General features: G+C 35.1%; 1 protein-coding gene across 1 annotated transcript; it reads right to left on the bottom strand.

Moving 5' to 3' along the window:
- Positions 1 to 1,074: 1,074 nt before the first annotated feature.
- Positions 1,075 to 9,477, bottom strand: LOC137030227 (C-type mannose receptor 2-like). Its single transcript, XM_067400414.1, has 4 exons — positions 9,441 to 9,477; positions 8,992 to 9,348; positions 1,598 to 1,939; positions 1,075 to 1,433 (listed from the first exon to the last, which is right to left on the bottom strand). Exons 1-4 carry the CDS (start codon positions 9,475 to 9,477, stop codon positions 1,075 to 1,077), a joined length of 1,095 nt encoding a protein of 364 aa, XP_067256515.1.
- Between the last annotated feature and the right edge of the window lie 3,911 nt (positions 9,478 to 13,388).

Raw genomic sequence — 13,388 nt, forward strand, 5'->3', positions numbered from 1 at the left:
TAAAAAATAAATATTTGAGCTGCTAAAGTTGCCTGTTGCTCTTCAAATCTGACATGTGGCACTTGGAATAACAGTGATATTTTTCCTAATTTTGCTGAGTTAGATGCGTTCCTGGGTCAACATATTTTGTTGATCCTGAAACAACATTCCAGTCTGAAAGTTCAGTCTTAACCCTATTCCTACCCATAAGTTATCCCAAAAATCAAAGGGAAAGGATTTAGGAGCACCAATTCATGATTTTAAGCCTACACTTGAAATAATCTGTAAACGTGTCCCTCAAATCTGACATGTTGAACTCAGCAAAATCAGGTTATGCATTACTTTAACACTATTTAGAGAGGAACCATATTAACTCTGAGCTTATTTAACTCTGGGGATTTGACTGTGTAGTGTTGTTAATAAATAGGTTTAAAGAATGTTTATGTCATTTATAAACATTTTATAAACGTCACAACACAGGAATGCTGTATGTAAAGAAGTTTATTTGAGCTGGTGTTGTTGAATTAGAGGTTACAAGAAACTTTATACTCAACTTTTAGTTTTTCTTTAAGATTAAACCATATTTCATTTCACTAAGACATATAGATGCTCACAATCATTTTAAACAAGTAATTTGTAAAGATATGACTAGAAACAGGAGAGAAGAAAGTATCCACACCACCAGAATCCCAAAATCCCATGAAATCAACTGATGTGATTGTGCTTTACTTTGATTTTCTTTTAAATAGTCAATATGATTTATGCCAAATCCTTGAATCATGATCTTCTAATGTCTAGTTGACTGTAAGTGTGTTTGATTGAACAGTCTGTGTTAAAATATTGAGCCATTTTTCCAGAAGAGAAAGACTGCAATTTCCAAATGTTTCTAAAAGCCACAGATGAAAACTCATTTTGATTTCATGGGGTCTTTAAAACATATATAGTGCACACTGGTATTTTATACTCTTAAATTCATTTAATTGTACTGATATAATCTCATTATCTGACGAAAACAGAACAAAAAGTGTTTGCCAAAAAAAAAAAAAAAAAAGAACAAGGTAAAATGAAAGTGAAAGAACAGCACAAACGAATCCTTCACTCTTCATTTCTGCTGCAGATGAAGTTGAGTCTGTCAGTCTCAGGACGGCTGATCCAGTGCTGATCTCCTCCAGACTGAACTGCTCCAGATCTCACTGCAGAATCACAGTTCTCTGAATCATCAATCGCCCAGTTCTGATAGCACACGGTCTGTCCGCTCACCCAGAACCAGAGGCCCACAGTGCAGGAGTGACGTAAACCCAACCACACCGCCCCAGTAGACGCCCATTTAACCACATTCATCACGTCACGCTGAATCTCTTCTGAATGAACCGAGACCAGATCCGTATGATTCTGTCTGCAGTATCTCAGAGCTTCAGACCACGTCATCTTCTGTTTGATCAGAATCAGTTTATCTGGACACAAAACAAACCACAAGCAGAAACTAGAGAGAGACTGATCAAAAACAACATGCAGAACAAACACTGTGGAGGAATTTGTCATGTCAGACATGTAGTGTGAACTTTAAGATATCTGGAGGTGATGGATGGATTGTGTGTGTTTGTGAGGATCTGCTCACCTTCATGACACACAAAAGGATATTGTTCACTGCAAGAGACGTCATTCCATTCTCTCGGAGCAGTATCAATGACCGCTGTACAGTTTTCATTAACTCCATTACCAGGTTCATTAGACCTCCAGTATCTGAATGAGGAGTTACTCTGATCTGACCACTGCCATGAGACTCTGAACAGACCGATCCAGACATCACCAGATATGTGATTATCATTGATGAACTGCTGAAGCTGTTGATTCTCATTCTGGTTCCTCACACTGACCAGATCAATGTGATTCTGTCTGCAGTAACTCTGAGCGTCTCTCCAGTTCTTCATCTGATTGACAAAGACGAGTCTTGTGTTTGCTTTAAGAAAAACAATAAAAAAAAGTTCTTTATTCTCACACAGTTTTATGGTTTGATGTGAACAGGAGCAGCAGTGGAAACATCAGAAACACGCGTCATTCAAAGACTGTTTCTACAGCTGATGATATATTGAATCTTCTCAATATCTTCAGGATTATTTTAAAGATTCAACATGAAGTAACATTTGTGAACATCATGATGATTTTAAAAAGTAGCATAATAATTTTGGTAACAGCGACACCTACAGGTGAACAGAATGAGTGTTAGTTTAAATCAGGGTGGAAAGAGTACTGAAAAAATATAAAAAATATAAAGTAAAAGTAACATTACTTTCCAAAAAATGTAGTGTGAGTCGAGTAAAAATTACTTGTCAAAAAACTAGTTGTGTAAAATAGTATCTTATTTAAAAGTCTCATGATGAAGTGAGAACTGAGCTGTGGATTCAACCTGCTTATAATAAACACTGAACACTGTCATTAAAAATGAAGTAAACAGTGTAAATACTGTAATTCACATTATCTTTGGTTGTTTGTTAAAGAGAATGAAGAATATCATCCAACAGTTTTAATATTTACTGCCAAAACAACACAGAACGTTTATTACAGAGAAGAAAAGATGCAAAAGTTATTTTCATTTAAATCATAATGTATGAAAAGAAATTAATAAACACTGAGAGATCTATTGTTGAACATAAAATATCAATGTTCAGAACAGTGCAAAGAATACAATAAACAAATAAAAAAAAACTCATATAGTTCATCATCACACACCAGAGGTGGTTTTAAAAAGAGAGAAATAAAGCCCATTTATCTCCAAAATGCCAGTTTTATTGTTTATGAAATAAGAATCACTAATATTATCACAGTTTTCCTCACTTAATGCACATTGCACTGGATAAGATAGTGAGCGAACACAAACTACACTGTAATTTACAGGAGTGAATCTGCTCCATTGCTCCACAAATCACTCCTTAAATTGCTGTGATTGACAGTGATATTTAAAAAGCCTAGTTAAATAATTAAACACAAGATTTTAACAAAAAGTATCAAACACATTAGCATTAAGTATATTAAACAATAGGTGTTAAAAGACAAATGTTTTGTTTTTAAAAGCAAAAACATTTCTAACACTGTAATTTACTGTTTACATTTTAGCAATAAATAATTCTTACACTGCACCATGAAAGACATCCTATCTCTTCATTGTGAAATCGGTCCCAATGTGTTAGGGGCGGAGACTTGGGAGCGTTTTTACAGGCCGTTCTGACTTTATTTAAAACTTAAAATCTTCATTTTTGACATAAGCTACCCTATACTTCTCTGTGGTGCATTAAGTGCTATAGTGTAAATGAAGATTAATAGACCTGAAGAAGAGAACAAGTCTGTGTTGTCTGAGTGATTCAGCAGCTTTAAAGGATTAGTTCACTTTCAAATTAAAATTTCCCAATTTCTTGAACTAGCTCTCTTCTTTTTCTTCTTCTTCTTCTTCTCTATTAATGCACTTAGCAGTGTCTACACTGCGTCACAGTAACTGTGTGACTCGCCATAGACATACACAGAGAAAAGTAGCTGCGGTTACAATGTTCTTCCACAAGAATGCAGTTCTGTTTATTAACCACTAGAGGGCCGAAAATTGCAGACTGCAACATTAAAGAGCTATTTTTTCAATGTTTAAAAATCTGCCTATTTAATTTTTTGGTAACACTTTAGATTACAGCCCGGAAAGTACTGCGTAATTACAACAAATTTACAGCGTAACTTTCAATAATTAAAGTGTAACTATACAGTAAGTATGTTTAAGTATAGGGGAACAATATGTGAAGTATTGGGAATAAAGGGGTAACAACCAGGAAAAATAACAAATTATTCATACTTTTAATATTTTATAACTAAGGGGTACTTATGACATAACTAAGGGGAAATTAAAGTGAAGCTTGTTACACTCTTGTTTCATGTAGTTACAGGGAAAGTAATTAATAAAAATAAATAAATAAATATATATATATATATAAAAAAAAAAAACGCAAACAGTCATATCACTTGGAAAACTTTATTTGAAAAACAACTTAATTCAAAACAGATTTAAAGTTACAACACTTCTTATTTGTTTCTCTTGCTTGGCTTCCTCCTCCTCTTGTTCCTCTTCTTCTTTCTTTCCACTGATGAATCTTAAGAGGGAATCCCATTTGCTATTCTGTATTTAAAAATTACAGAACACCCGGAAATGTGCTCACCGTTTACTCATCTTTTACCCTCATGCCATCTGAGATGTATACGACTTTCCTTCTTAAGATGAACACAAAAAGGATTTTAGGAAAAAATTAAATCATCTGGGAACAGTTTATAATGCAAGCTCACGTGTTCCTAAAAGTCGAAGCATCAAACAGCACAAACAGTAATAACTACAGTAATCCATACGACCCTAATCAATGAATCGATGTCTTCTGAAATGGAACGGTACGTATTTGTAAGAAAAATACCAAATATTTTCTGTCTTCTGTCTTCTGCGCGTGATTACGAGGGTTGAGAGTTTATGCTTGACGTAACTTGAAATTATTTATTAATTATTTTTTTAGTAATGCTCACAACAAAATACACAGAATAACAGATAATGAGAATGAGAAACAAACAAGACAGAATAACAGAGACAGCAGTTCTTGCGCGAGTTTCACACGAATCTCCCGCGAGAACGTCATCGAACGCGAAGTCGACTCTCATGCAGGCGCTGGTGACAGTTGGTCGGAAGCGAAAAGATGAATAGCCTAAACTATGAGAAAAAGTTTCGGAGTCAGTGATATCAGATTGTTTTCATTTTATTAATTACTTACCCTGTAACTACATGAAATAAGAGGGTAACAAGCTCCACTTTAATTTACGGCCCGTAATGTCATACTTACCCCTTAGTTATAAAATATTTACAGTATAAATAATTAGTTATATTCCTGGTTGTTACCCCTTTATTCCCAGTACTTCACATATTGTTCCCCTATACTTACACATACTTACTGTATAGTTACACTATAATTATTGAAAGTTATGCTGTAAATTCATTGTAATCACGCAGTACTTTCCGGGCTGTAATCTAAAGCATTACCAATTTTTTAAAATTAAATCTAAAAATATTTGAAAGTATTTAATGCATTATTTATTTATTAGCATTAATATATTTTATATGAAATACATATTTTATAATAAATCCAAATGCAAATCATGAAAAAGAACTACATTATGAAGTGGCAAATTAGCTAATGAGTGTCCTCTGCTGCCATCTGCTGGTTATAGTGCTCATTTCAGTGTGTCATTTTCATTTTAAATGTCTTTGTTTTCTGCTATAGCAGGGGTTTCCGAACACATTCCTGGAGCCTCCCCAACACTGCATGTTTTCCATGTGTCCTTAATCAAACACACCTGATTAGGATCATCAGCTCTTTAGTCGAAACACCAAGACCAGAAATGGGCGTCAGACAAAGGAAACATGCAAAATGTGCAGAGCTGGGAGGCTACAGGAACGTGGTTGGGAAAAATTAATTAAACTAAAGCATATGCCATTCATTTTCCATATCTCCTTGAATGAAAATGAGAAAATGTTCGGCTAGATCTTCTTTAAACTGAATTTACAACTATAGAGGTATAATAATAATAAGAAAGTGTTTAAAATATTATTTAAATTATATATTGTCTGGGGTCTGAACATCCATGTGCACCAGAGAAACTACATTTACCATATTTCATAAAAATTGATGGAAACTATTTATTTATTTGTGTGTGTGTGTGTGTGTGTGTGTGTGTGTGTGTGTGTGTGTGTGTGTGTGTGTGTGTAAATATGCACAAATAGTGGGCAAATATGTACTATTTTAGTATAAAGTTTTTATTTTATTATAAAGTGTTACATTAATAATAATTGCATTAAATCCAGGTGAGGTAGTAGAGGAAGGGTGATTTGTTTGGTGAAAAGGAAGCATGGTTTTCTCTTCCAGTATCCCAATACAGTAGAGTCCAGATTGAGAAACAATTGTTTCAAGCTCAATCATGTAAGTGTTTTTCTGTTCAGTTAAGTCTTCTGTGACCTTCATGTATTGTAATTTTGTTTATCATGTTTTCACTGAGTGGTATGGGTTTAAATTCTACTAATATGTACAAAAGGGATGTGAGGAGCATTTCCACTGTGAGACTACTACACAAAAACCTATAGTGGATCTTTTGGGATTATTCGTTACTCAAGGACTGAAGCTTGTTTGTGGGGAAGCACAATGTGGATGGTTATCAGGTTGGATTATTGCTTGAGGCTCACTGGTGGATCCAAAATGGTCAATATTCATATTCATGCATTTTATTCATATTTATGTTAATCATTTATGGCTTATGATGTATCAATTTTAGTTTTGATTTCATATATTTATGTACTCCTACTTTATATATTAATTATTATCATATTTTCAAGTATTTACCTGTTAATGTACCCTTATGGTTATTCTTATTTTATCTTTAAGAGTATGCATGCTTGTTATATTCAATTGTTCTTCAAGTGTTTTGGTGTGACAGGTCATGTTGATACGTTTGTGGTTAGGTATTGGAGGCCTGCCAAGTACTGCAGACGCGATGGTGTTTTGCTTTTGAATCTGATCAAAATATGTCTGTTTCTATTTCTGCTGACATGTGATAATGTAAGATTTGCAAAATTCCCTAAGGGGGTCAAAACAACTCCTATATCTATATTTTTGACATCCGATCAGTGTATGTCATAATAGGTAAATCAATTATGACATTTACTGATTAACGAAAACAAGGTTTGAGTAAATTTCCCTATTCTTATGGTATAAAATGGACTGAGTCATTGATAGTTTAGCTTTTTCCTTTCCTTGCTCTCTTTGCTCTTCTGCTTCATCGCTCATTTCATTCTGCAAATGTCTTAATTTTGTTCCTTCTTTCAGTATATTATTCATCTATTAGATACAATACTCTGGATTGGACAATACTCTAAATATTTTCATTATTAACTATTAATTACTTCTTTCTGATTGTTATTTTACCTTTTGGTTTTATTAAATATTTTCATTATCGATTAAAGTTTGCGTGTGAAGTTAAATTTAATTGAAATTAATAAATAATTTTTCTTCAATGTCATCAACTGCCTGGATCTCATTTTCTCAAGTTTTTGCATCACTCACTGAACTATAAATCATCATCGTCATTATCATTGTCATTGTCATCGTTAAGTTCAACGGACATTGCCTTTATGCATAAAGTAGGCATGCCTACTGTTGTTTTTGCCCATTTATATTTTTCAATAATAATTTGGTATTACGCATTTATCGTTGTTGGTACAAACTTAGGTTATACTACAACAGTTGGTTTGGAAAAACGTATTTTTGCATAATTTTTTTATGATTATTAAAACTGGTTATAGAACGCTTATGTTGTAAAAAACAAAACAAAAATGCTTTTATTTCATAATAAAAATGAATCACATTTTATTAAACTAAGTGTTTGAGTATAACCAGCAGGAGAACAGTGATGTGTGAACTGAATTTGATGATAGTACAGTGTGTTACAGTGAAGTTATTGATTTTTATTTTATTATAAAAAATCATAAACATTCTCATAAAAAAAAAAAAAAAAAAAAAAGTTATTGAGGAAAATTGGGTTGCAGCTTGTCTACGTTACAATGATTGTTATTGATCCAGAAAATTCAAATCTGTGAATATGTTGCCAACTTTACTGAACTTATCCGTTCAGGTGTCTTTCACTGACGTCAAACCGTGTCTTGAACTAAACACTGAACAGATTTCTTTATATTTCAGTCTCAGTTCAGAATCAAACTCTATTAACTGCTCCATTGTTAACGTACAGAGCTGTCTGAACCACTGCCTGAGGGAAATTAAACAGGAAGTGTTTGTCTGAACTCACAACAGGTTTTGTCAGAGAACGCAAAAGATTTGAAAAATAATTTTTCCTCCCATCCCAAATTTATTTCATCACCATGTCCCTTTAGGAGCTCTGTACATCTTAAATAAATTCTTTATGCAACATAATTAGCCTACCTGAAAAAAAAAAAAAAAAAAAAAGATTTGTGTTGTTTTAATTCTGATAAATGCATATGCACCTGCATCACTCGTCATCAGAGCGTTTCATAAGGTTATACAGAGTTAGACAGACTTCAGTCACCGAGAGCCAAAAACAAACAGCAGCGCCTTTAACAGTTCCTCCTGAACCAAAACAATGAGCTCCTGCTGCGTTCACTCTATGAGTAACTATAATTATGAGATGGAAACCCGTGAGGCTCTACCTGGAGCGTTTCTATTTCAACACAATCCACACCAGAATAAATCTGCAGCAGTCAGGTGGAACAAGTAAAGCTCTGTAAGTTGTTTGTGTTCATTATTATTGTAATGTTCTGTGCTTTGAGCAATAACATTTCTAGCTGGGGTGATCTCACATTGTGACCACAGTATGAGCACACAGTGAGAGCGCTGTGAGGTTACACTTTTACATCACTGAGAGACAAACTGTTGACTGGGTATGATGTTGCTGGTGCTGACCCTTTGTGATGAAGATATTAAACATTAATAATAATAATAAACTTTATTTTCTATAGTGCCTTTAAAAGTAGCATCTCAAAGCGCTTCACAGAAGAAAAAAGGAATCATACAATTATACAAACAATACTTTAAAATAAGTGAGACATAAAAAAAACAAAAACAAATAAAAACATACTATCAAAACAAGTAAATTAAAAAATTCAATTTCAGTATAACCAAGTAAAAGCTACCCTAAATAAATAAGATTTAAGGGAGGATTTAAAAACACTAAGGGATTCTGCTTGCCTAATCCGAGCAGGCAAGGAATTCCAAAGTCTTGGAGCGACTGAAGAAAATGCCCTATCATTTTAAATGGGTATGTGGGACGATTAAAAGGCCAGTTTCTGAAGAGCGGATTAAAGTATCAGTTGAAGCGTGTTTTTTTCTAATCAGAAGTAAATGTTCTGGAGTCGTTATATTTGCTATATGGTGCATCTATAAATTAATGGTTGTAATTTTAAAAAGTTGAACTCACTGTTGTTGCAGATGAAGGTCTGGCTGATATTACATGGATAATCATGCCATTGTCCATTCTTCATCACAGCACACTCCTCATCTCTGCCATCAGGTTGTCCAGTAGACCAGTTCAGATAGAGCGCAGGATCACCTGAAGACCACTGCCATTCATCAACACTCGTCTTCTTCAGCCCAATCCAGACATAGTTATTAGGATTAGCACTCACATTCTTCACCTCGTTCATGTCGTTCATGTTGTCAACGGTGGCCAGATCTGTGTAATTCTCTCTGCAGTATCTCTGAGCTTCAGTCCAGTTCTTCTGCACGTTTATAAAGTGATACTGACGCTGAACACATTCAGATACGGAGCAGAGAGCTGTGAAAGAGAGGGTTTGATTTAATGCTTTTCATAACAGAGTCAAACCTGATGAAACTATAAACCATCAATAAAACAACAAACACACTCACCAATGAGAAGAAGAATGAAATATAGAGTTTGCTCCATTTCTGAGGAAGAAACACATTGAAAAACTCAGATAATCCCATATTCATCTTGTAGTAAAACATGATCATGTCATTTAAAAAACAGTAAATTCACAATCATTCAGACAATATTAAGATCTCAAAGTCTAGTTGTGTTTGAAGAATGAACATGTGAGTTGTTCTTACTTTAGAGGTCGTGTGTTTCTGTCCTGAGTCTGATGTTTCTGTCTGCAGCTTTAAACAGTGTGATCATTATATCTGCTCTCATCCCTCTTTCATCACATCATTTCACATCATTTGTTTACTCCAAAAACCCCCATATTATATTCACTTCCTCTATATTTGTGTGTTTGTCCACCTCTGTCCCTTTATTTGCATGTTGACGTCTGTGTCAGTCAGTATTAGTCTATATTAATATGAACCTCAATCAAACAATTATATGAACATTTTATATTTTAACACATTACACTTTTAGATCACTGTGAGATAAATTGTTGTATGAGCGCAGGATCACCTGAAGATACAATTTATATCTTAACATTCACAAATAAACAGCTGCTTTAATGATATTGCTGGACTGAATAACTCGTGTTTCTTCTCTCTCATCTTCATGTATGGGACTGTCCACACACACTTGACCATCCCTTACGGAACAAAAATATATGGGAAGATACTGCAAAATATAATATGATATAATAAGAAAGGTGGTTTTAAGAGCTCTGTTTGAGGCTCCAGTCAAACAGAAAGAAATGTGTGGAATGAGTTTGACTATTGGTGGAGTTTAGGCTTCAGGGTTTGAGGCATTAAAATGGTAAAATGAAGAGGAAGGAAATTATTCCTTTTGCTTTGGGTTTTTTTTTTTTTTTTTGGGAAATAAGTAGAAACTATTTTGCACATGTATAGGCTTCTTCATTTTCCTCTCCTGAGAGCTGAGACCCCTCACATTCATCTAAACAAAATGTGGACACAAATCCACCATACTACAAGAAAGCATTCATAATGAACAGACTTAACAATATTAATCAATGCAAACTACGAAACAGTACTATAAGCCTACAACGTGTCCTAACCAAACATGATCCGACATGAGAAAATGTATCTTTTCCATGTTTTTGTAACGGTGATTCATGATGATTCTATTTTACAAACAGTTTCTATTTCTGCGGCGTTGCAGCTGAAACAACATACAGAATATGAGAATAATAATCTCAGGTGCAGATTATGTGCTTTATTTAATATTAAAATTATTTATCTTAAAAATAAAGGAAAACAAAGTTCAAACTGTTGACGCTGTTCAAGGTGAACAAACCAGTGGAAAAAAAAAAAAAAAAAAAAAGTTTCAGTCACTCAGTATTTTTAATCATGTTAAAGTTACAACCCATGTAAACATCTTTGTATTCTTTCATGCTAGAGTTGTACAAATGAGGGTAATTTCTAACCTCTTCACACAATCTCTTGTCTATATAGGCCTCCATTGATCGGGAAGAGTTAAATAATCACAATGACACACAAAATTGAGGATTTTTTTTGTTCACAAAGTTGGTTGCGAGAAGCCTTGAATTGGGCCAAAACCCCAGATCATTGGGGACGGCTTAAAATCTTCAAGTGTCTGGTCAGCCTTAAGGCCCCGATATACTTCAAGCGTTTAGAGGTAAAACAAAGTTCGAAATACGTGAGCAGCGATATACTGTAATCGAACATCTGACGCCGCCCACACTGCTGAGAGCGACGGTTAGATGAATATGTAAAAATGTTGCACGCTTTCCTCTTTGTAACAAAATAAACATGACAAAATTGAGAAACTAGCAAGGATTTTTTAATAAAGCATAAGAAAAGCATCTGATCACGGCAATGTGGATATGTTTGTTTGCACGAGCTCTGTAATTCAGCACTCCAGTAAAGTCACATTGCGTTTATATTATAACACTTATAAAATAGTGTTCATGTTTTTACTTATGGACGTCTGACTTCCACGGACTCGAGAGGAAAAATGAACTGCAAAATATTTTCTGAGTGAAAGAAGGCGGAGCCTCAACATACACGTGGTACACCTACATAACGGGCAAGGACCAATGGTAGTGCGAAGGTGATTACCAGCTGAAACTGTTGGCAAGCTGTTTTGAACTTCCAAAACGAACTTCGTTTCATCCTGATTTGGTTTAAAATTATGATCAGTTCATTCTTCCATTTCATTTGAAATATATCGGGGCCTTTAGCTGGGCTCTCGACCCTTGACCTTTTCACTTTATTTTTTTTTTCTGGCTGCTGTAACAGAGTGAAAAACTCATTTGTTATGTAAAAAAGCAGAGCGGAAAGCTGATCAGGTCATGATTATGTATCGATGATGACAATCATCATGTAGACCTGATTCACTGACCTCATCCATTGTTTAATCCTTCATCAAAAGTATGTTGTAGTATTAATAGATGCGAACTCCACATTACAGCACTGTGAAACTACAAGATCTTCTAACTCATCATTCACACACAAAAGAACATCACAAAAAAAAACAGTAGCCATTCAGCTGCATAATGTAGTCATGCTGCAATGCATGCTGGGACTTTTGTAATATGGTGGCGCCCAGCATGCATTGCAGCATTCAACTTTTTGTTGATTGTCACCATTGTTAAGATTCATACACTGATTCGTGATGTCTGTGTTCATCACTAATGTTCAATTATCACTTAATGATTTAATTAACTGTAACTTCAGTGTTAGTTTTTAACACTCTGTAGAGTGGATCCCAGGACACACAGAGCAGTGTTATTTAACACCGGGGATTTTTCCATGATAAGGAAATACAACATACACACAGACTCTCCATTATCTAGCACATTCAAATGAACGTTTCCATGGTGAACACAGAAACACATATGTGGACACACATGTAAACAAGGAAGAAAATAATGTAAAGTAATAAACAAATGATGCACAGCAAAATCCCCAGCGTTAAAAATAATGTTCATGTGTGTCCACACCAATGTTCCCTCTATTTTATTTTTTATTTTTTTCTCACTGAGCAAAGCTTTTCTCTATGAAGCGCACAATTTGGCCACCTGAACATAAATATATTTTATATCAGACCTGTACAGTGTACATAAACACACACACACACACACACACACACACACACACACACACACACACACACACACACAAAATGGTTAACATGCAGCTGTAACTTTTAACTTTAATGTGCCATTTGTATTTTCTTTGACCCTTGATGTAATTTAGTGATGCGTCTTTCCACGCTCATGGGCAAAGGAGCTTCTTTGAAAGGCTGAGCGGAATGCGGGAAATGAAATAGGCCCGGGCCTTAACCGCCTTACATTGTAATGGACTGGAGCTCACGGTTCACATCGGGAGAAATGGGAACACGGGGGCAACACGATGCACTTTCACTTTCGCGATCGAAGTGCATGCCACTGATTGCATTATGCAGTATTACAGTAGCCCATACACACACCTATTAAACGCTCCTCTCGTGCGTCCTCCCCACTGCGTTGCTGGTCGAGGAAATAATCACTTTTGTTTCGCTTTCAGGGATCTCTTTTATAGATGCCATCAATGCTTTTACCTTTCTAGATGTAATTACCGAAATCAAAACAGTCCATAAACTTTAAATCCTCACGAAAACTCACGTCACGTTTGACGCGCGTCAAAATGAGAGATCAACCTCCTGTCAAATTTCTCGGTTTCTGAATGGACGGTTTGGCTTGACTGACAAACGATAACGTTCGAGCATGATTTATATACCATTGACCTGTCCTAAAACGTTATCACGCTCTGATCGATTGCTTGGAGATCGCGTGTATGAGAGGAATACGAATCTGACGTCACGCCGCATTGAGTTCTGGGTAACTTCTTTGTTTATCCGCCATCTTGACAGGATCGCGCAGCCTTTCCGTTATTGAGTTTAGTGCAGTAATTTGT

The sequence above is a fragment of the Chanodichthys erythropterus genome, chromosome 11, assembly GCF_024489055.1.
Source record: "Chanodichthys erythropterus isolate Z2021 chromosome 11, ASM2448905v1, whole genome shotgun sequence".
NCBI lineage: Eukaryota > Metazoa > Chordata > Actinopteri > Cypriniformes > Xenocyprididae > Chanodichthys > Chanodichthys erythropterus.

What these genes read in the sequence shown, in the direction of transcription:
- LOC137030227 (XM_067400414.1), bottom strand. Translation starts at nt 9,477, where the DNA reads ATGGAGCAAACTCTATATTTCATTCTTCTTCTCATTG. An exon ending in GACCTTCATCTGCAACAACA is followed by an intron (nt 1,940 to 8,991) that starts GTGAGTTCAACT and finishes TTTTTCTTAAAG; the next exon opens with CAAACACAAGACTCGTCTTT. An exon ending in TCCTTTTGTGTGTCATGAAG is followed by an intron (nt 1,434 to 1,597) that starts GTGAGCAGATCC and finishes TTTTGTGTCCAG; the next exon opens with ATAAACTGATTCTGATCAAA.